General features: G+C 46.0%; 1 protein-coding gene across 4 annotated transcripts in view; it reads left to right on the top strand.

Moving 5' to 3' along the window:
* LOC141065418 (uncharacterized) overlaps positions 1-11,366 on the top strand; it is a 289,170-nt gene extending 277,804 nt beyond the window's left edge. For all 4 annotated transcript variants that reach the window (XM_073557898.1, XM_073557899.1, XM_073557896.1 and 1 more), the window contains one exon: positions 9,348-11,366. In XM_073557898.1, the coding sequence (XP_073413999.1) occupies positions 9,348-11,269 (1,922 nt within the window). In that variant the 3' untranslated portion in view covers positions 11,270-11,366. The remainder of the gene's footprint in view (positions 1-9,347) is intronic.
* Positions 11,367-20,802: the final 9,436 nt, after the last annotated feature.

The following is a 20,802-nucleotide window of genomic DNA, read 5'->3' as shown; positions in this document are numbered from 1 at the left end:
TATACACAGTATGATGATCCCACAGCTCCCCTATACACAGTATGATGATCCCACAGCTCCCCTATACACAGTATGATGATCCCACAGCTCCCCTATACACCGTATGATCATCCCACAGCTCCCCTATACACCGTATGATGATCCCACAGCTCCCCTATATACAATATGATGATCCCACAGCTCCCCTATACACCGTATGATGATCCCATAGCTCCCCTATACACCGTATGATGATCCCACAGCTCCCCTATACACCGTATGATGATCCCACAGCTCCCCTATACACCGTATGATGATCCCACAGCTCCCCTATACACCGTATGATGATGCCACAGCTCCCATATACACAGTATGATGATCCCACAGCTCCCCTATACACAGTATGATGATCCCACAGCTCCTGTACACCGTATGATGATCCCACAGCTCCCCTATACTCCGTATGATGATCCCACAGCTCCCCTATACACCGTATGATGATCCCACAGCTCCCCTATACACCGTATGATGATCCCACAGCTCCCCTATATACAATATGATGATCCCACAGCTCCCATATACACCGTATGATGATCCCACAGCTCCCCTATACACCGTATGATGATCCCACAGCTCCCCTATACACCGTATGATGATCCCACAGCTCCCCTATACACAGTATGGTAGGCACACAACTCCTTTATACAGTATGATGGACCCGCAGCTTCCGTACATACAGTATGATGGCCCCCAAAGTTTCCCTATATATAGAATGATGTCCCCACTGCTTCCCTATACACCGTATGATGATCCCACAGCTCCCCTATACACCGTATGATGATCCCACAGCTCCCCTATACACAGTATGGTAGGCACACAGCTCCTTTATATACAGTATGATGGACCCGCAGCTCCTGTACATACAGTATGATGGCCCCCAAAGTTTCCCTATATATAGAATGATGTCCCCACTGCTCCTCCAACACACAGTATAATAGTTAATAGCGTTCTGACACCGTGCGGCGCCCTCACTGAGAGTCCCTTTACCGGGAGGAAATTAACTTTATTCCTCCTGGCAGCCTCGCTCTTCCAGTCATAGGGGTTGCGCCGGAACGGTTTCAGTCACCGCTCTGTTTATAGAGAGTGGCGACTGTAACCGCACCACAGCACTGACTGACAGCCGCCTAAGCACCGTCTGCCACCTGGTAGCTACCCTACTGGTGCCCCTATAAATATTAATGCTTCTTAAATGCCCACTTAATATTTAACTGAGTCGCCCTGTGTACAGTTGTAATGGCCCCAGCATCGCTGATGGGAGCAGGGGGTGGTGTGATGACTCTTTCGGCTTCTCCCAATTATCGTCTATTGAGTGAAGTCAAACTAATCTAGTTGAAAAGTGCAAATAGCAAACGTGGTCGCATGACCGCCTGATTGCACCAGTGGTCTTGGGGTCTCATGACGGTAGGCACACCCCATCATGATTTTGCGGTCTGTAGTCTGAGTGACTGCAGATAATTATCCCGAGCCTTTAATAACTTTGTAATAATAAATTGCTTATTATTAAATGGAATGCAGCTCGTGGTTACTGTATGGTTATACTTGTCAGGGGGCAGACAGACGGACGTATTTCTTGTGCGAGGATCGCATCGCAATCCTCAGACTGACCGTCGGCTCTCTTGACCTGAGTGACAGCTGCATAGTAGTCCATCATGCTCCTGTCAGGAGCGGTACCAGCCAGTCCGAGGATTGCGGTGCGATCCTCGCATGAGTTATACAGACGTCTGTCTGTGCCCTTGTTATACTAATACTAAAATATTAACAAGCTCACAAGTAAGAAAAAAAAAAAAGCCCCCTACCTCCCCCCTGTCCCCCTCCCAAACTCCAACAGCCCATCCTCTCACATTAACCCTCAGTGCTCTGTCCCCTTCCCCCACAATACCACCATCCTCTCACATTCACCCCCTGTGCCCTATCCCCCCTGCCTCACAATACCCCATCTTCTTACATTCACCATCAGTGCTCTGTCCCCCCTCAGTCACAATACCCCATCCTCTCACATGCACCCTCCGTGCCCTGTTCCCCCTCAGTCACAATACCCCCATCCTCACATTCACCCCAGTGCCCTGTCCCCCCTGCCTCACAATACCCCCATCCTCTCACATTCACCCTCCATGCCCTGTTCCCCCTCAGTCACAATACAACCCATCCTCTCACATTCACCCCCAGTGCCCTATTGCCCCTCCCCCACTTCAGCCCCTACAATACCCCATCCTCTCACATTAACCCCAAGTGCCCTAGCCCCCACAATACCCCCATCCTCTCACATTCATCCCCAGTGCTCTGTCCCCCTGCCTCACTATACCCCTATCCTCTCACATTCACCTCCAGTGCTCTGTCTCACCTGCCTCACAACACCCCCATCCTCTCACATTCACCCTCCGTGCGCTGTCCCCTCTGCCTGAATACCCCATCCTGTCACATTCACCCCCAGTGCTCTGTCCCCCCCTGCCTCACAATACCTCCATCCTCTCACATTCACCCCCAGTGCTGTCCCCCCGCCTCACAACACCCCATCCTCTCACATTCACCCCCAGTGCACTGTCCCCCCTGCCCCTGCCTCACAATACTCAATCCTCTCACATTCACCCCCAGTGGTCTGTCCTACCTGCCTCACAATACCCCATCCTCTCACATTCACCCCCAGTGCTCTGTACCCCCTCCCCCACAATACCCCCATCCTCACATTCACCCCCAGTGCGCTGTGCCCCCAGTCTCACAATACCCCCATCCTCTCACATTTACCCCCAGTGCTCTGTCCCCCCTGCATCACAATACCCCATCCTCTCATGTTCACCCCAGTGCGCTGTCCCCCTGCCTCACCATACCCCATCCTCACATTCAACCCCAGTGCACTGTCCCCCCTACCTCACAATATCCCATCCTCTCACAATAACCCCCGAGTGCCCTAGCCCCCACAATATCCCCATCTTCTCACATTCACCCCCAGTTCCCTGTCCCCCTCCCGCACAATACCCCATCCTCTCACATTCACCCCCAGTGCTTTGTCCCCCTGCCTCACAATACCCCTATCCTCACATTCATCCCTAGTGCGCTGTCCTCCCTGCCTCACAGTACCCCATCCTCTCACAATAACCCCCGAGTGCCCTAGCCCCCACAATATCCCATCTTCTCTTATTCACCCCCAGTTCCCTGTCCCCCTCCCGCACAATACCCCCATCCTCTCATTCACCCCCAGTGCGTTGTCCCCCTGCCTCACAATACCCCATCCTCTCACATTCACCCCCAGTGCGCTGTCCCCTGCCTCACAATACCCCATCCTCTCACTTTTACCCCCAGTTCCGTCCCCCTGCCTCACAATACCACCATCCTCTCACATTCACCCCCAGGGCTCTGTCCCCCCTGCCTCACAATACACCCATTCTCTCACATTCACCCCCAGTGCTCTGTCCCCCCTGCCTCACAATACACCCATTCTCTCACATTCACCCCCAGTGCCCTGTACCCCCTGCCCCACAATACCCCCATTCTCTCACATTCATCCCACAGAGACCATGACATGCCTAAGCTGAATGAATTTAATAAATTTCATCACCACTTACCATGAAGCTTGCAGGCAGTGACTGAGGCAGGACCAGGAAGTGTCCAGTGTTTTGTACACACAGGGCACTAGGACCCAGCGTGCTTGAGACAACCAGAGCCTGCACAGCAGAAAACTGTATCTGCTGCTGGCCAGAAAGGAGCTCCTCCAGTGAGACAGCAGCACCTTACACACACGCAGACAGGCTCTGCAACCTGCCACTGTGCAGAGTAGGGGGAGCCGGCATTGTGCTGCTCTCTCCCTGACACCTCAGATACTGGCCATGTCTCCCAGTGGGCCCCTGCATGTAACTGGGCCCAGGGCAACAGCTACTGCTGCATGCCATATAAGTGATCAGCCTCCACAAAATGAGTGTCCAATAGTGGGACACAGTGTAAAACATAGAATGAAATAAAAATAAATAAATAATTGTAAAAAAATAATAATAAAAAAATCAATATTCAATCAATATTTAAATAAAAAAATCTAAACAATAAAAGTACACATATTTAGTATTGCCACGTCCGTAGCGACCCGACTTATAAAACTGTCCCACTAGTTAACCCCTTTAGTGAACACCATTAAAAAAAGGCAAAAAAAACAATGCTTTATCATCATACCGCCAAGCAAAAAGTGGAATAACACACAATCAAAAAGACAGATATAAATAAACGTGGTGCTGCTGAAAACGTCATCTTGTCCCACAAAAAATGAGCTGCCATACAGCATCATCAGCGAAAAAATGAAAAAGTTATAGCTCGCAGAATAAAGCGATGCAAAAATATGGTAATTATTTTTTCTATAAAATAGTTTTAATTGTATAAAAGTGCCAAAACATAAAAAAGATATAAATGAGGTATCGCTGTAATCGTACTGACCCGTAGAATAAAACTGCTCTATCAATTTTACCACACACGGAACGGTGTAAACGCCCCCCCCCAAAAGAAATTTGTGAATTGCTTGTTTTTGTTCATTCTGCCTCCCAAAATCGGAATAAAAGGCAATTAAAAAATGTCATGTGCATGAAAATGGTACCAATAAAAGCGTCAACTCGTCCCACAAAATATAAGACATGACTCTGTGGGCCAAAATATAGAAAAATTATAGCTCTCAAAATGTGATGCAGAAACTATTCTTACAATAAAAAGCGTCTTTTAGCGTGTGACAGCTGCCAATCATAAAAACCCGATATAAATAGTAAATCAAACCCCCTTTTTATCACCCCCTTAGTTAGGGAAAAATAATAAAATAACAAAAATGTATTTCCATTTTCCCATTAGGGTTGGAGTAAAGTTAGGGTTGGGGCTAAGGTTAGGGTTGGGGTTAGGTTTGTGGTTAGGGTAATGGTTAGGGTTGAGATTAGGGTTGGAGTTAGACTTGTGGGGTTTCCACTGTTTAGGCAAATCAGGGGCTCTCAAAACGCGACATGCGTATGATCTCAATCCCAGCCAATTCTGCGTTGAAAAAGTTAAACGGTGCTCCTTCCGAACTCTGCCATGCGCCCAGTGGTTTACCCCCACATATGGGGTATCAGCATACTCAGGACAAGTTGCACAGCAACTTTTGGGGTCCACTTTCTCCTGTTACCCTTGGGAAAATAAAAATTTGAAACGAAAAATGGAGCCACTTGTGGGGGGTTTCCACTGTTTAGGCACATCAGGGGCTCTCCAAATGCGACATGGAGTCCGATCTCAATTCCAGACAATTTTGCATTGCAAAGTCAAACAGTGCTCCTTCCCTTCCGAGCTCTGCCATGCGCCCAAACAGTGGTTTTACCTGCATAAATGAGGTATCAGCGTACTCAGGACAAATTGTACAACAACTTTTGGGGTCCAATTTCTGCAGTTTCCCTTGGTAAAATAAAACAATTTGAATCTGAAAAAAAACATCCCTTGACCAAAACTGTGCCGCTAACTATAGACCTGTCTCTAATCTTCCCTTCATCTCTTAACTCCTAGAACGCCTGGTCCACTCCCGTCTGATCCGCTATCTCTCTGACAGCTCTCTTCTCCACCCTCTCCAATCCGGTTTCCGCTCTTTACTCTCTACTGAAACTGTCCTCACTAAAGTCTCTAATGATCTACTAACAGCTAAATCTAATGGTCATTACTCCATGCTAATTCTCTTGGATCTCTCTGCAGCATTCGACACTGTGGATCATCAGCTCCTCCTCACTATTGCTCCGCTCCATCGGCCTCAAGGACATCATTCTCTCGTGGTTCTCCTATCTCTCTGACCACTCCTTCACTGTATATCTTTTGCTGGCTCCTCCTCCTCTCATCTTTTTACTGATGGGGTTCCTCAAGGATGGGTTCTAGGCCCCCTCCTCATCTCTTTGTATACCGCCCCTATTGGTCAAGCAATCAGTAGATTTGGGTTCCAGTACTATCTCTATGCTGATGACACCCAATTATACACTTCTCCTGATATCACGCCTGCCTTTTTAGAAAACACCAGTGATTATCTTACCACTGTCTACAACATCATGTCCTCCCTCTACCTGAAATTGAACCTGTCAAAAACTGAACTCCTTGCGTTTCCTCCCTTTACTAACCTACCTATGCCCGACATTGCCTTTTCCATTTGTGGTTCCATTACTTTTCCTCATAGATTGTAAGCTTGCGAGCAGGGTCCTCATTCCTCTTGGTATCTGTTTTGATCCACGTGTCTATTGTTATGCTGTAATGTCTATTGTCTGTACAAGTCCCCTCTATAATGTAAAGTGCTGCGGAATATGTTGGCGCAATAGAAATAAAATTATTATTATCTCTTGAGATAGCACGACGCCCATCCCGACTTCTGAAGCATCTGTCTGGACCACAAATTCTTTACTGAAGTCTTGTGCGACCATTGCCATCGGCTTGTATATAGCCAGCTTCAGCTCTTGGAATGCCATTTCTGTTTCAGCAGTCCATTTTACCATTGTCGATTTAGTGCCTTTTAAGAAGATCTGTCAGTGGTGCGGTAATCACAGCGAAATTTGGAATAAACCGCCTGTAATATGGCTCAATTCCAAGAAATACCCTCACCTCTGTTTTGGAAAGCGGTTGCGGCCACTTCTGGATTGCCTCCATGTTGTTTACTTGTGGCTTGATTTTGTCTCACCCGACGATGTAGCCTAAGGGCTTGGTCTCTTCCTTCCCTATGGCACGTTTTTTTGGATGTACGTTAAACCCTGCCTTTCTTAGAGCATCCAGAATCTGGATGCTGCGGTAATCATTCCAAAACCGTCACTCACAGGCTTCGGCACAAAGACAATGGGACTCGACCTTCCACTTTTTGACTCCACTATCACCCAGAGGTCTAGCATTCTGATCACCTGTTTTGAGATTACCTCATGGCGTGCTTCTGGAATTCTATATGGCTTAAGATTCACCCTTATAAGAGGCTCTGTCAAACATTATGCTCCACCACCTGCGTATACCAACTTCGAAAACAAGTCATGGTTCCACTGCAGCAGTTCTCGACACTGTTGCTTCTGCACCGACAATAGTCTCTGCAATCGTGACATCCTCCACTTTGGTTTCGGGCTGGGCTCCCAGGCAAGGAGCCTTCAACGATTTCCAATCTTTCCACGGCTTGTGCAAATTCACGTGGTATACTTTGTGAGGCTTCCTTCATCCTGGCTGGAGGAACTTGTAATTAACCTCACCCAGTCTTTCCACTACCTCGTAGGGACCTTGCCACTTGGCCAGGAACTTGTGGGGATTAGTAGTAGTAGTGGTGGTAGTAGTAGTAGTATTGGTAGTAGTAGTAGCAGTAGCTTGTTCTTCTGCTGCTGCTGCTGCGTCTGGACTAGGTGTTTAAGTCCTCCATGCTGCTGGATGTTTCACGCTGGCTGAAGGACATATAACATTCTCTGTAGCAGCTACATGTGTTCCTGGAATGCTTCCCACATTCGAATCACCAACTGTGGTAGTGCCACTCACTTGTCTGCTACTGAGGTAGACACAGGTACACTTGGGGTTAAAGTCTGTCGCTGGTTTATTGCTTCATAAACCAGAAAAAAAATTAAACAATATCACAAAATGACCCTTCCTGGCAAAAGTGAAAATAAACAGCACATAGATCTTTCCACAGTGGCTCCAGCCTTGTGGGAAACAACAAACTCCAGCACACACTTGAGCACCAGACTGGAGGCTTCTTTGCTTCCAAACACAAAAAACTCCCAAATCAACTCAGTGGCTGGACATTTACCTCCCGGACGACACCCTTGGGGTGGAGATATTTTGAGTAGCTTTCGCCCTATCTCACAACTACTCACAAGAAAACTACCTTGTCATGGCCGGCTAACCCCTCAGCACATAATATGCTGGTGAGAAATTTCTGGGTTTCACGTCAACCTTTGCGACACATATCTTTCCTCAGATACATTGCCATTGACCCTGTCAAAATATATACTGTGTATATGTGTGTGTATATATATATATACTGTATGTATATAAATATACTGTGTATATGTGTGTGTGTATATATGCATATACTGTATGTGTGTATATATATATATATATATACTGTGTATATGTGTGTGTGTATGTATATATATATATATATATATATATATGCATATAGATATTTATTGTAAGGAGGCTACTGGCCGTGTAGTTGATGGTAGTATGTGTCACAGAGTTGGCTTCTCTCTGTGATGTAACCCGAAGTATTGCACTAAGAGGCGTTTGGTGCACCTGAGTCCGGGTTGCGGGTAGCTATGAGAGATGGGTGGGTCTGGCTACCCACATACCTCACCTCTGGATGTGATTACAGCCTATATAATGGAGGCTGTTGTTTGGCACACGGTCTGTGACTGGAGGAATGGAGGCCTCCATTGTGTGTTTACTAAGACACTGACCTGATCGAGTAGACCCGTAGTGCTATATGAACAATTTGCTTTTGTCTGTTTCCATTTTGTGCCACAGAAGGCTATCTTTTGTTTACTTAAACTTAAGCAGGTTTATGGAGCGAATAAACCTGATGGAACATTTTTATGATAATCGCCTCCTGTGCTTACCTCAACCCGCAGCTGAGTGAGTGAAACCTTACAATATATACATAATAAATATATATACAGTATATGTAGTGCAGCCGTGTTTACCCAGTGCGACAGAGAAGCAGTGACCAAAGAAAGCTCTACATAAAACATCTTTATATTCCAAAACTCCCAAAATAAGGTAAATGTTGTCCTCAGATCGCAGCTGGGTCATCCAATCATTTCGTAGTCTATATGAAAATGTGTTACTGTGGGCAACTGTGCCGTTGTATCCCTCCTGGTGCATCAGAGGCTTGGTTGACCTTGGCTCTGTGTTCAACCTCACACAGGCCTGGGTTGCACAGAGACTCCTTCTCTGCAGTTTCAAACAAAACACCGACATAACAAATACAAAGCTGAAAGTTTAAATGGGTTTTTTCGACATCTACACCCCCAAAACCTGAAGTGGAGGGAGAGATTCATCCCACTACCAAATCTGCAAATCCAGGTATGCTGTACCTGGATCTAGGATAGACCAATATCATACTGTTAAGTGTTTGGCTCCAACACACTGCTAAAAAGCTGATTAAGAGGAAATGCGCATGGTGAAGATCTTTTGACCCCTTACTAATATGGGACATGCATACTAGTTACATGGTGGGTGCCTGTGTTTAAATCTTACTCAGGAGCTTACTGCACCTATAATAAAATGAGAATTCCCAGTCTCAGGAATGTGTGGAAATATGTCTAAGTTGTTTAAAAAAAAATGAAAATAATAATGAAATGTATTTTTATTTCTAACAGAATATTCAAGCAAGCGTTCTGAAGGAAATGTCACATCATTGCTAAAATATAATGTAAAAGTTGAAGAAAATTTGTCTCAGTCCTCGGAAGAAAATCTTGTTACCATTAATGTACATCCAGAACATCTTGTTAAAGATAAGAGGAGTCACAAAAGAGAGAAACCATATACATGTTCAAAATGCTGGAAATGTTTTACAACTAAGTATATTCTGATTACACATCAAAGACGTCACACAGGAGAGAAACCGTATTCATGTTCAGAATGTGGGAAATGTTTTACAACTAAGTATATTCTGGATACACATAAAAGACGTCACACTGGAGAGAAAAAGTATTCATGTCAAGAATGTGGAAAATGTTTTACAACTAAGTATATTCTGGTTACACATCAAAGACATCACACAGGAGAGAAACCGTATTCATGTTCAGAATGTGGGAAATGTTTTACAACTAAGTATATTCTGGTTACACATCAAAGACGTCACACAGGAGAGAAACCGTATTCATGTTCAGAATGTGGGAAATGTTTTACAACTAAGTATATTCTGGATACACATAAAAGACGTCACACTGGAGAGAAAAAGTATTCATGTCAAGAATGTGGAAAATGTTTTGCAGAAAAATGTAATCTTGTTAGACATCTAAAAATTCACACAGGGGAGAAGCCATTTTCATGCTCAGAATGTAAAAAATATTTTTCAAACAGACATGATGTTATTAAACATCAGAGAATTCATACAAAAGAAAAGTTGTTTTCATGTTCAGAATGTAAAAAATATTTTTCAAACAAACGTCGTCTTATTAGACATCAGAGAATCCATACAAGAGAGAGGCCGTTTTCATGTTCAGAATGTGAGAAATGCTTTTCCAAAAAATCTCACCTTGTTAAACACAAGAGAACTCACATTGGAGAGAAGCCATTTACATGTCCAGAATGTGGAAAATGTTTTACAGAAAAATCAAGTCTTGTTAGACATCAGATAATTCACACACGAGTGAAGCCGTATTCATGTTCAGAATGTAAGAAATATTTTTCAAACAAATATCATTTTATTTGTCATCAGAAAATTCATGCAGGAGAGAAACCATATTCATGTTCAGAATGCTGGAAATGTTTTATAAGTATATCAAGTCTTGCTAGACATGCGAGAAGTCACACAGGAGAGAAGCCGTATTCATGTTCAGTATGTCAGAAAAGTTTTACATCTAAATCAAGTCTTATTTCACATGAGAGAATTCACACAGGAGAGACACCTTATTCATGTTCAGTATGTCCCAAAAGTTTTACCTCTAAATCAAATCTTATTGTACATGAGAGAATTCACACAGGAGAGAAGCCGTATTCATGTTCAGTATGTCACAAAAGTTTTACATCTAAATCAAGTCTTACTATTCATGAGAAAATTCACACAGGAGAGAAGCCGTATTCATGTTCAGTATGTCACAAAAGATTTACATCTAAATCAAGTCTTACTCTTCATGAGAAAATTCACACAGGAGAGAAGCCGTATTCATGTTCAGAATGTGGTAAATGTTTTCTGCGTAAATCAAATCTTATTACTCATGAGAAAATTCACACTGGAGAAAAGCCGTATTCATGTTCAGAAGGTGTGAAATGTTTTAATACTGAAGCCCTGCTAAGTGGTCATCAAAGAGATCACACTGGAGAGAATCCCTTTACTTGTAGCGAATGTGGGATCTCTTTTATATATGAATCAAGTCTTCTCAGACATAAAAGAATTCATGTTCAGAATGTGGAAAATGTTTCTTTAAACGAATCCTTTCAGGTGAAACAGCAGAGAAGTTACACAGTAGAGAAGCCGTACTCATGCTCAGAATGTGGAAAATGTTTTATTAGCAAAGACAAACTTCATAGTCATCAGAGAAGTCACACACAGAGGGGGAGCTGTTTTACTGTTTAATATGAAAAATGTTTTACAAAGAAATGATGAGACGGATTTTATTTTTGTTATACAAGCCAAAAATGTTATTTGTAAATATTAAAACTTTTTTATGGAATATTTTGGATCTGCAAAATGCCTAAATTAATTTTACCTGAGATCATCTTGGGACATGGATCCTTTGAGGAGAAGAATTGTGAACATAAAAAAGAAACATCAGTGCCTTGAATAAGTATTCATACCCTGTAAACTTTTTGACATTTTTTTCATGTTACACCCACAAACTTAAATATATTTTATTGGGATTTTATGTCTTACCAGCATTAAGTAAGACGTATTTGTGCAGTTTAAAGGAAATGATACAGGGTTTTATAAATATTTTAGAAATATAAATTGAAAGTTGAGACTTGCATTTGTATTTAGGCAATGTAGTCTGATACACCCTGTAGTGCAGCAGGGTTGGTTCAGTGTGACAGATAGTGACCACAGGAAAAGTTCACAGCAAACTTGTTTAATGTTCACGTGTTTGCTTTTCACAATGTGCAGCATATGGTATCCTCCTGATCGCCGCTGGGAAACAAAACAGTCCTTGGGAGTCTGGTTGCCGAGGGCGACGGCACCACCGTATCACATGGTGGGGTGCCAGGAGTATGCTCTTCTGGCTCTGTTAACACACAAGCTGAGCTTCTGCAGAGCCGACTGCTTTGCAAGTTGCAAAACTCCAAATTGACACACCCAACCCCTTGCTACAGGGGTTTTAAACAATCAACCTGTGGCTGTAGGCCACAAAGAAAACCTGGGGCCAGGGGAGGAAATGGACCACCCCACTAACATCCTGTAAGTCCATTTAGAAAATAAAAGCCCATTGCAGGTTTTCTAAAATCTGCCTTGGACAAATAGCTTTCCAGCCACGCCTGTGACTGCAATGCACTACCGCAGCCTCAATACGCTTCTGAACGCATCCTGGGGGACAAATAGTGACTCTTGCAAATAACACCAGGTGCTGTCTCACATACCCCCCTCTGTTCAAGCTTGTGAGGTTGAAAATTTGTCACCATACAGGGGGCACGTGACAGGGCATCTGCATTTCCCTGTGACTTCCCCGCCCGATATTCCACGGTAAAATTGAAATTTTGCAAAGACAGGAACCATCGGGTGACCTGCCCATTTTTCTCCTTGGCATTCCTCATCCAGACCAAGGGTGATTGATCTGTCACCAATCGAAACGGTTGACCGAGCAAATAGTAACATAGGGTCTACAAGGCCCACTTAATGGCCAGGCACTACTCCACTACCGTAAAATCCTTCTCGGCCGGGGTGAGTTTCCTACTTAGGTGACCGGATGCTCCTCTCCATCCACCACCTGCGACAGGACTGCTCCTAGGCCCACGTTAGTGGCATCTGTCTGCACAATAAAGGATTTCTGGAAGTTGGGGCTAATGACGATGGGCTGTCCGCACAGCGCCACCTTCATGGATTGGTACGCTTCCTCCGCCTGGGGATTCCACTGAACCGTGACCGACTTCTTTCCCTTGAGGAGATTGGTAAGGGGTGTTCTCCCCTAAAAAAAAAAATAAAGGTATAAATCTCCGGTAATACCCAGTGATTCTGAGGAACGCTGTCCCTTGTGTGGACTCGATTTTATTTATTTTAGGTTTGATAACCCTACGGCCGATCACGTAACCCTATTGCACATTTCATGGGTTTCGCTGTCAAGCCCGTGGCTATGAGCGAATCTACCACCACTTGTACCTGGGACAAGTGGATATGTCATTCAGTACTAAAGATGATGATGTCAACTAAGTACACTGATGCATGCTTCCGATGGGGTTACAGCACTATATCCATCAACCTCTGGAACGTGGCAGGGGCCCCATGTAGTCCAAAGGGCAAGACTACATAGTGGTAAATACCCTCTGGTGTTATGAAGGCTGTCTTTTCCTTTACCAACTCTGTAAGAGGCACCTGCCAATAAGCCTTGGTCAGATCGAGTGTGGAAAAGTACTGGGCCTGACCCATGCGCTTGATCATTTCATCCAACCTGGGCATTGGGTAAAGGTCGAACTGTGATGCTTCATTTAACTTACGGAAATCAATAGAGAACTGTAATGACCCGTCCGGCTTCGTGATTAGCACAATCGGGCTAGCCCAGTCACTCCGGGATTCCTCAACTACTCCCAGCTGAAGCATTTGTTTCACCTCACTCGCGATAGCTTGTCTCTGGGCCTCGGGCACACAGTACAGTTTCATTTGTACCCTTAGGTGAGGCTCGTTGACAATATCATGCTGGATAACAGAGGTACAACTGAGTAAACCTGAGAATACATCAGTATTCCCTTGTACCAATTTCTGCACTTCTCGCCGCTGCTGTTTCAAGAGGGTGTCTCCTATCTTTACTTCTCCCTTGGCCTTGTCCATGACAATATCGGAGGGTCCCCAGATATGTTGGGAGTCACCTCCGTAAGCATACACTCCGGTCCTTCCACGCTTTCAAAAGATTAACGTGATATAACTTCTGGTTTCCATTACCTGGGCTGCTAAACTCGGTAGTTTACTTCACCCACTTTTTCCTGAACTTCATACGGCCCTTGCCACTTGGCCATAAGCTTGCTTTCAGTGGTGGGCACCAAAACCAACACCCGATCTCCCTCGTTGAATGTGCCTTTTTGTTATACCTGCGGCTCGGCGCTGCCTGAGCATTCACCAAATGCTCCTTTACTACAGCCATGATCACTGCAATTTGGCTCTGCATGTTGGCCACGTGTTCAATGACACTTATGGGGTGTAGGCTACTGCTCCCACATCTCTTTGGCTATGTCGAGCAGACCCTTAGGATGCCTGCCATACAGTAGCTCAAAGGGTAAAAATCCCGTAGAAGCCTGTGGTACTGTAACATCCCTGCCGGCATCACTGCATGGCTTCCCATCACCCATCTTACCACTCCGGGCCATGCTGTGAGTTCTGTCCTCTGCCTGCTCCATGCTGTGTGCCTCATGTCCTTTTTTTTGCTGCATACTTCCTGGCTGTATGCTTAGGGGAGTGGCCCCGGCACTTACTGAATTTTATAAAGGCAGTGTGCACGCACCTAATTTGGCCCCAGCCTATTACTATGAGGCATCGGGTACTTAAGGCATCTCCACCCATAGGGAGATGCCTGAGCAAAAGACTGTCGAGTCTGTACCTCGCTGCTGAGTTGCCACGTCATGTCCTGTTTTCCGCCTATCTGGGGCCTGCATACTCAGACTCGTTTTTGTGCTCATTGTGTCTTGTGTTCTGCCTCCCTGAGGGCTGCTTACTCAGGCCTGAATCCTGTGTCCATTCTTGTCTGTGCTAAGTTCATTTCTACTGCTCTCCTCTTTGCTCCGCACCCTGCGGCTCTTTGCTCTGCACCTTACAGCTTTTTGCTCCACACCCTGCGGCTCTGCTCTTTGCTCCATACCATGCAGCTCTGCTCTTTGCTCCACACATTGTGTCTCTGCTCTTCACTCTGCACCTTTGCTCTGCACTCTGTGGCTCTGCTCTGCTATTTGCTCCGCAACCTGCAGCTCTGCTCTGCCTCCTTCTGCACATTGCGGTTCTGCTCCAGTCCCATTCCGCACATTTCAGTTCTGCTCCATTCCTTATCCACGACTTGCGGTTCAGCTCCGTTCCTTCTCCACACCTTGTGGTTATGCTCTGCTCCCGTCCTGTGTCCTATGGCTCCGGTTCCTCAAGTTTGAACTGGTTCCTACCTTTTTCTTATCCTACCCGTGCTAGCTGTGCCCTCCTGCCTGCCACAGTGCCTGCCTGCCAGAGTGCAAGCCGTGCCTGCCTGCTAGCTGTGCCTGCCAGAGTACCAGTCATGCCCGTCTGTACTTGACCGCACCTGTAATTAGTGTTCTATCCCCTAGTGGGATCAGCTGCTACAGCCAGACACCGCCCAGGAGTGGTTCCTGGCAGCTACCTGCTACACAAGTCTAACCTTACAATCAGAGTCTCTAGTGAACACCAAGGTAGCTGTTAGTCATGCCCCGCCGGGGTTGTCTGGTTTGTGGCACAGTGGGGACAAAATCCTCGCTCGCGCCACCCAGTCAGGGCGCAAGCATTATAGGTTTCCCGAATGGCGAACATCAAGTAGGGCAACAACATATCCCAATCCCTTCCATCCTTGGAGACTACTTTCTTCAACATGGATTTGAGGGTTTTGTTGAGCTCGACTAGCCAATTGGTCTGGGGGTGATACACCGATGTGCGCAGCTGTTTTATTTTTAGAAGCTTGCAAAGTTCCTTTGTCACCTTGGACATAAAAGGAGTCCCCTGATCAGTGAGGATCTCCTTCGGCAGCCCAAGGCGACAGAACATGGCAAACAACTCCCGAGAGATACGTTTGGCTGAGGTGTGCCAAAGAGGAATGGCATCCGGGTGGCGTAATCAACGACCACCAATGAGTGTTGGTGGCCCCAGCAGATTTCACTATCGGCCCCACTAGATCCATTGCAATGCGCTCAAAAGGTACCTCTATGATGGGCAGAGGTACCAAGGAACGCCGGTAGTTCGCAGAGGGTGAGGTCAGTTGACACTCCGGACACAAGTCACAGTACCTTTGGACCTGCGTATAGACCCCAGGCCAAAAAAAAGTTGCAGTAAGCATTCCTGTGTCTTTTTGGCCCCTAAGTGCCCTACCAGCATGTGGGTGTGAGCCATTTCGAGCACCGCGCGATGGTAGGATTGAGGCTCTATCATTTGTTTGACCACTTCATCTCGAATTTTGTCAACCCTATACAATAAGTCATGATTGACAGCCATGCGGGGAAAAAGCGTTTCTGCACCCGGTTCGTGACCCACTCCATTAACCTCTATCACCTTTTCACGTGCCTGAGCAAGGGTGGGATACTGGAACTGAGCTGTCCCGAACTTACCAGGGGACATTTCAAGCTCAGACCTCTGCTGCCAACACCTCTAGGGGAAACCTATTGGGGTAACAGTCTGTCCCTAATTTGGCAACCCCTACGACAGGTATCCCTGACTTGGGATCTTCGGGTTCCGCGCCCGGAAAATCATTTACCTTGGGAGGTTTACCTCTGGTCTCCCACAGGGACCAGAACAGGGGTAAGTTTCTTCCCAATACATTAAGATATGGGAAAAGTATTTACCACTCCCACCACGTTTTATCCACCCGGGGTGAAAAACGTAACCTCCGGTCGGGTACTCTCGGAGTTCCCCATGTATGCATATCACTCCCACCTTCCGTCCATTGGGGTTGTCCCCAGTAACAAGGGACCCATGAACCAGAGTTACTAAATTCCCCGAGTACAAGAGAGCATCCGTCTGGTACCCGTTAACGAGTACCTTGCATATTTGGGGTTCGGTACTGGCCGTGCTTGTAGTGGTGGTGCAGACTGGCTGGGCATACATAGACACACGGCGAGTATACCCGCAGTCCATAGGTTCAGTGGTCAGGAGGCAGTTGGCAGCTACATGTCCAGGGCCTTGGCACCGCTAGTACTTGATAGCTGCGGTGCGACTGGACCTTGGTGCCGACTTAAGGGACACAGGTCTGCTGTCACTCTCCATTCGGGATACCCCCTTGGTACGGGTTCGGCCCTGATTAGTCCCAGCAGGGGGACGTAGATTTTTTCCCAGGCTCCTGGGTTGGTGGGACCAACGTGACAGCTGTAATGGAGCCGTGTCCCATATAAAATCCTGAGTGGTTGTGTACCGCTCAATCAATCCCACCACCTGGTCCAGAGTGTGAGGAACTGAAATACTTTCCCAGCACAGATGACTAGTTACCTCAATTTATCTGGTGGGGGAATATGTGCCTTTCTCTCGGCAGGGGGGGCCACTTGGGTTCACACCACTCCAGACTGGCCGGAGACTTCACTGGCTGTGAATTCAATGTACATTGGTTAGGGGGTTGGGAGTAGAGTTGAGATACTTGATGGGGGAGTGCAGTTGTGTCTGGGGAGCTGAAGCGAAAGGAGCAGAGTTAAGGCCGCTCCTGGAACCCATGAATGGACTATCAAACTTGGAACTAAGTTTTCTCGGGCTTCGGTCGTGAGATCTATATTCCCCTAGGAATTAACCCATCGACTATTTTTACTGACTTGTTGCTGATTCCGTGGACTGGGGGCATTACATTGGGGTCATCTATCTGGACTTACTGAAATGCTTGTATGGATACAATTAAAACTTGTTGCATCGTTAACCTGCCTAGGTAATTACTAACACCCACAACTCCAGATCTTCACACAGAGAGCCCAGGTCCACTTGCCCCACCCAACGCTGTATGGCTGCTGGCAGATCTCTCACCAGCCGGTCGACCACCAGACTCTCCACCATCTGGGCCGGAGTCAGTCTTAGATTGGAGTCACCTTTTCACAAGCTGCAGCAAGTCAAACCTGAGACTGGGTGGGCTAGGCTTCCACAAAAGTCCATGAAAACACTCGTTGGGCTCTCACGTAGGTATTAACCCCCAGTTGGGCAAGGATCTCACCTTTTAGCTTGGCGTAGTCCTGGGCGTCCTCCCAAATGAGGTCAAAGTAGGCCTTTAGCGCATCACCCCTCAGGGCCTGAGCCACCACTTCGGCTCACTGGGACGTTGGCAGGTTCTCCCGCTCTGCTGTCCACTTTTAGATGAGGAAAGTTTCCACTTCGTCTTCCAGTCTGTTTCCGCAAAGGGGAGCGGAACTTGTCTCGGGCCTTGCGACATTCTGGGATCGGTGCTGGAGGTGCCTTACGCAGGGCTGCAATTTGCTGCAGCAACAGGTTATTGGTCTGTTGCTGTTTTTGCTGCATGAGGACCAGCTGCCTCAGGATTTCCTCCATTTTGTCCACAGACCTGGGTTACAGTGTGGCAGGCCTAATGACAGACAAGCAGCTGGCGTTATGGTATGCCTCAATTCTACTGCCCGCATTCTACACCAACTGTATTGCAGCGGGTTTGGTTTAGTGTGACAGACTGTGACCACAGGAAAAGTTCACAGCAAATGTGTTTAATGTTCACACTCACACAGTGTACAGCTTAAGGTATCCTTCAGATCGCCACCGGGAAACAAAACAGTCCGTGGAAGTCCGGTTGCCAAGGATAACGGCACCACTGTCTCACGCAGCAGGGTGCCAGGAGTTCACTCTCCTGGCTGTGTTAACTCACACAGGCTGAGCTTCAGCAGAGCCGACTGCTCCACAAGTTGCAAAACTCCAAACTGAAAACCCCCCACCCCTGGCTGCAGGAGCTTTTAACAATAAACCTGTGGCCATAGGCCACATGGAAAACCTATGGTCAGGGGAGGAAATGGACCACCCCACTAACATCCTGTAGCCCATTTCAAAAATAAAAGCCCATGGCAGATTATCTTAAATCTGCCCTGGGCAAGTAGCTATCCCACATAGTGACTCTTGCAAATAACACCGGTTGCTGCCTCACAACCCCTAAATATAATCCTATGTGACCAATTGCCTCCAGGAGTCACATAATTAGTATATTGTGTCCACCTGTGTGTGATTTTCTTTTCAGCATAACTACAGCTGTTCTGTGAAGGCCTTGGAAGACTTGAGAACATCAGCAATAAAAAAAATATAGAAAAGAAAGAGGGACAAATGCCAAGTCACTGAGGCATTGATGCCTCCCAGGCTCCCAATAAACTCACTAGATAAATAGTATATCAGGGCCTTATTAAATCTACATTCTCTGTATCCAATTGAGAATTCTAAGTTATGCAGATTAACCCCTAGCGTGTTCACTATTTGGCTCAATGAATGTCTCCCTACCGAGTTTGAGAAGTTATGAAGGGGCTGATATATGATATTTATAAGATTATAAACTCTCCTCAGGAGGATCATCCGAATAAACACCCCTATATGATTAAATGGGAGTCTCTCCTTGGGGATGGAGCTGTCCTCACAATGATGGCGGTGTATTTGGGGCAAGGCGTCCCAATCCTCCATTTGCACGTTATATAAAGGGGATCAGTGTAAGATTTTGATGTTTTGGTACCACATGCCAGAGCTCTTCCATACACTGAACCCCCTAGTATCTGAATATTTGCTGGCGATGTGGCTCAGCAACTGGCTCTCAATATCACATCTTCTGGTCTTGCCCACGGGTGGTCGGATTTTGAGAATTAGTGAAAGTTTTAATACAAAAGGTACTTTTCATGGATCCTGCACCCTATTTGCTAAATGTTTCTCCTAGAGGGTTGGGGAAGTACTTGTATGAATTATTATTGCATATGTTAACTGCAGCCAGGTGTTTGATCACTTTCCAATGGAAACAGCCCACTCCTCCCACTTACCAGAACTTATTAAATAGAATGGCTGATATTCACACAATGGAATCCGACAGCTTTAATGAAAACGAAGGTGGACAGATTTGATGATACCTGGGCTCACTGGGATTATTTCTAGGCTTAAAACAATAGCTAGGACCTTTTTGGACTACTGTACCCTTTTATCTCATTCCTTATCCCCCTTCTGACATTTGTTGTAATAATACGTCCCTGGGCCTATCTGACCAGGGACATATTATTACTGCATGGTGATTGCCCGTGCGCACGGGTGGTGCGTTGGAGATGACCATCGGGTGTCAGCTGATTCTGACAGCTGACACCTGGCACTAAGTACCAGGAATGGTCGCACACCAATCCTGCCACTTTAACCCCCTAAATGCTGCAATTAAATGCGATCGCAGCATTCCTGGAGTCGGCAGAGGGATGACAGCCTCTCTGCTTTTGGATCGAAGACCCCACGGCGTGACGCGGGGTTACCGATCATTGCCATGCTCATTGCTAGGAAACTTGCTGATCATGCACAGTGTAGGACTGACAGTTTCTACGTCATGGGGCTGCTGCTGCATCTGCATGCTATAGACGCGTTCAGGCTGCAAAAAAATTATAGTCCCAAAGTGGGACAAAGTAAAAAAAAAATTAAAATAATTGCAAAAATATTTTTTAAAATATCAAAAATAATAAAAAAAATCAAAAACATTTGTATGAAAAAATATAAACAGTAAAAGTACACATATTAACATGTTAGGGCAGGTTAGGATAGGATATGGGGTGAACTAGATGGACTTAAAGTCTTCCTTCAACCTTAATAACTATGTTACTATATTTGGCATCGCCGTGTCCTTAATGACCCTACCAATAATACTATCCCTCTAGTTAACCCCTTCACTGAACACCATAATAAAAGGCAATAAACAATGCTTTATCATCACCAAACTGTGGAATAAAACGTGATCAAAAAGCCTAATATAAATGAACATGGTAGCACTGAAAACGTCATCTTGTCTTTCAAAAAACAAGCCACCATACAGCTCCATCAGCGGAAAAATAAAAAAGTTATAACTCAGGATAAAGGGATGCAAAAGAGTGTGCACGTGCTGCCTGCAGTGCTTGCAGTGATGCAGTTTCCAGTGACGGGGTCTCATCTCTTCACATAGAGCTACTAGCTGGACATTTTGCTAAACACCTAAAGGACAAGAAACTCTTCAGGATCCCAGCTGAGGGTATGTCAGACCCGGATGAAATAACACAGGACTGCTCTCGGTTATCTCCCTACGCTTGTCGCGACCT

This window comes from Dendrobates tinctorius, unplaced genomic scaffold, assembly GCF_039654945.1.
Source record: "Dendrobates tinctorius isolate UK_male_01 unplaced genomic scaffold, ASM3965494v1 ptg000251l, whole genome shotgun sequence".
NCBI lineage: Eukaryota > Metazoa > Chordata > Amphibia > Anura > Dendrobatidae > Dendrobates > Dendrobates tinctorius.
Note: the sequence above shows the minus strand (reverse complement) of the source record. Positions and strands in the feature narration are given on the sequence as shown.